Source organism: Scylla paramamosain, unplaced genomic scaffold (genome assembly GCF_035594125.1).
Source record: "Scylla paramamosain isolate STU-SP2022 unplaced genomic scaffold, ASM3559412v1 Contig3, whole genome shotgun sequence".
NCBI lineage: Eukaryota > Metazoa > Arthropoda > Malacostraca > Decapoda > Portunidae > Scylla > Scylla paramamosain.
Window position 1 is genome coordinate 112501 of NW_026973668.1, and position 2500 is coordinate 115000.

The 2500-nt window shown below is 59.9% G+C and overlaps 1 protein-coding gene across 1 annotated transcript in view; it reads left to right on the forward strand.

The window, feature by feature from the left end:
• Positions 1 to 626: 626 nt before the first annotated feature.
• LOC135096171 (silk gland factor 1-like) overlaps positions 627 to 2500 on the forward strand; it is a 3741-nt gene continuing 1867 nt past the window's right edge. The window contains exon 1 of the mRNA XM_063997511.1: positions 627 to 2500. This exon is cut by the window's right edge and continues 1867 nt beyond it. Coding sequence (XP_063853581.1) covers positions 1763 to 2500 — 738 coding nt within the window. The 5' untranslated portion in view covers positions 627 to 1762.

The window sequence follows — 2500 nt, forward strand, 5'->3', positions numbered from 1 at the left end:
AGAGAGAGAGAGAGAGAGAGAGAGAGAGAGAGAGAGAGAGAGAGAGAGAGAGAGAGAGAGAGAGGATCGATTTTTCGCCTCTGGGTCTCTCTCTCTCTCTCTCTCTCTCTCTCTCTCTCTCTCTCTCTCTCTCTCTCTCTCTCTCTCTCTCTCTCTCTTTCATATTGTTAAGTTTGTGTGTCTGTCTGTGTCTGTCTGTCTGTCTGTCTGTCTGTCTATCTATCTATCTATCTATCTATCTATCTATCTATCTATCTATCTATCCGATCGTCCGTGCGTCTCTCTCTCTCTCTCTCTCTCTCTCTCTCTCTCTCTCTCTCTCTCTCTCTCTCTCTCTCTCTCTCTCTCTCTCTCTCTCTCTCTCTCTCTCACATATCGATGGCCGGTAATAAAACAAAGTGAGCGAGCAAGCGAGAGAGAGAGAGAGAGAGAGAGAGAGAGAGAGAGAGAGAGAGAGAGAGAGAGAGAGAGAGAGAGAGGGGGACACACACATACACACACACACACACACACACACACACACACACACACACACACACACACACACACACACACACACACACACACACACACACACACACACACACACACACACAGCTATATAACCAACAGTGTAGTGTGCTTCTATATACGTGTCCGAGAGAGAGAGAGAGACGGAGGGAGAGAGAGAGAGCTAGCTAGAGAGAAAAAGAGAGAGAGAGAGAGTTAGCTAGAGAGAGAGAGAGAGGGGGCGGAGCGTTTGCCAGACGCACACACACACGCACACACACACACACAATCCGCGGCGGTCGGGGTGGATGGGCGGACCTAGAGGCTCTGAGTGGGCGGGGCATCCACTCCCTTCGCCTTTACAACGCCGTGAAATAGCTGGAAACGGGCCGAGCTTAACGTGAGCATGGGCGGGGCTGCAGCGAGGATGGGGCGGGAAGAGGGGTGCCGCCAGCCAATGGGGTGTGAGGGTTGTTGGCGAGGGGGGCTGGGGGTGTGGTGGGGGGCGAGGGAGGGCGTGAGGAACCCGCTCACCAAACAGTGGTGTATTTACCTAGGGCCTCGGGTACAGGACGCTTATTACAGCTCGCGAAGGGAAGAGGTACTTTTGCTGATCACGGAATTAAACATTGTGCTGCCCGCCCGTCTGTCTGTGAGCCCGCCCGTGTGTGTCTGTGTGCCCGCCCGTGTGTCCCGTGCCCCCGCCCGCTCCTAGCCCGCCCGCCACCCGCGCAGCAGCACACACACACACACACATATGATTAGGATAAGTGTTTGACTGGTGCGTGTGTGTGTGCGTGTGTGTGTGTGTGTGTGTGTGTTGGTGGTGGTGGTGGTGCAAGGCTAGCAGCCTCCGCTGGCCTCTCACTGTGCTCTCACTCTGCACTCACGCTCACCCACTCACTCACTCACTCACCCTACGCTCACTTGCTGGGTGTGGGCGTGGGTGTGCGTGTGTGTGTGTGCGTGCGTGTGTGTGCGTGCGTGTGTGTGTGCGTGTGTGTGCGTGTGTGGCGGCACCACCACCACCACACCGCCCGCACCGCCACGCCCGCACCTCGCCGCCGCCGCCGCCCGCGGGAGGATGGACAGTAGTGACCCGGGGCAGTGCCCGCGCCCGCGCACGTGACAGTGAGTGCCCGCGCCCGCGCACGTGACAGTGAGTGACAGTGCCCGTGCCAGCAGCAGTGACCGCGCCAGCAGCAGTGCCAGTGTCAGTGTCAGTGCCCCCACCACCGCCGCCGCCGCCGCCGCCGCCGCCGCCTCCGCCGCCATGTTGTCGCAGAAGCTGTACGGCGAGAGCATGACGCCCATGACGACGTGCGCGCCGTCCGTGTCGCCCATGGCGCAGAGCACGTACGGCATGAACACCATGAACTCCATGAACTCCATGATGGGCATGTCCTCCTACCAGCAGCGCCTGCCGCCCAACATGGACTTCCCCTCCTCCATGGGCGGCATCGGCGCCATGGGCATGGGCGGCCAGTGCATGAGCCCCGGCATGACCGGCATGGGCGCCTTCCCGCCCATGAACACCTCCATGCAGCAGATGAACGGCATGAGCGGCTGCATGGGCGGCATGGGCGGCATGGGCGGCATGAACCAGATGGTGGGGTACGGGCGCGAGCTGCAGGAGCCGGACTCGCCCGTGTCCTCGGCGCTGCAGCGCGCGCGGCAGGACAAGACGTACCGGCGGTCGTACACGCACGCCAAGCCGCCCTACTCGTACATCTCGCTCATCACCATGTCCATCCAGAACGCGCCCAACAAGATGGTCACGCTCTCTGAGATATACCAGTTCATCATGGACCTCTTCCCCTACTACCGCCAGAACCAGCAGCGCTGGCAGAACTCCATCAGGCACTCGCTCTCCTTCAACGACTGCTTCGTCAAGATCCCGCGCACGCCTGACAAACCCGGCAAGGGCTCCTTCTGGTCGCTGCACCCGGACTCGGGCAACATGTTCGAGAACGGCTGCTACCTGCGCCGCCAGAAGCGGTTCAAGTGTGAG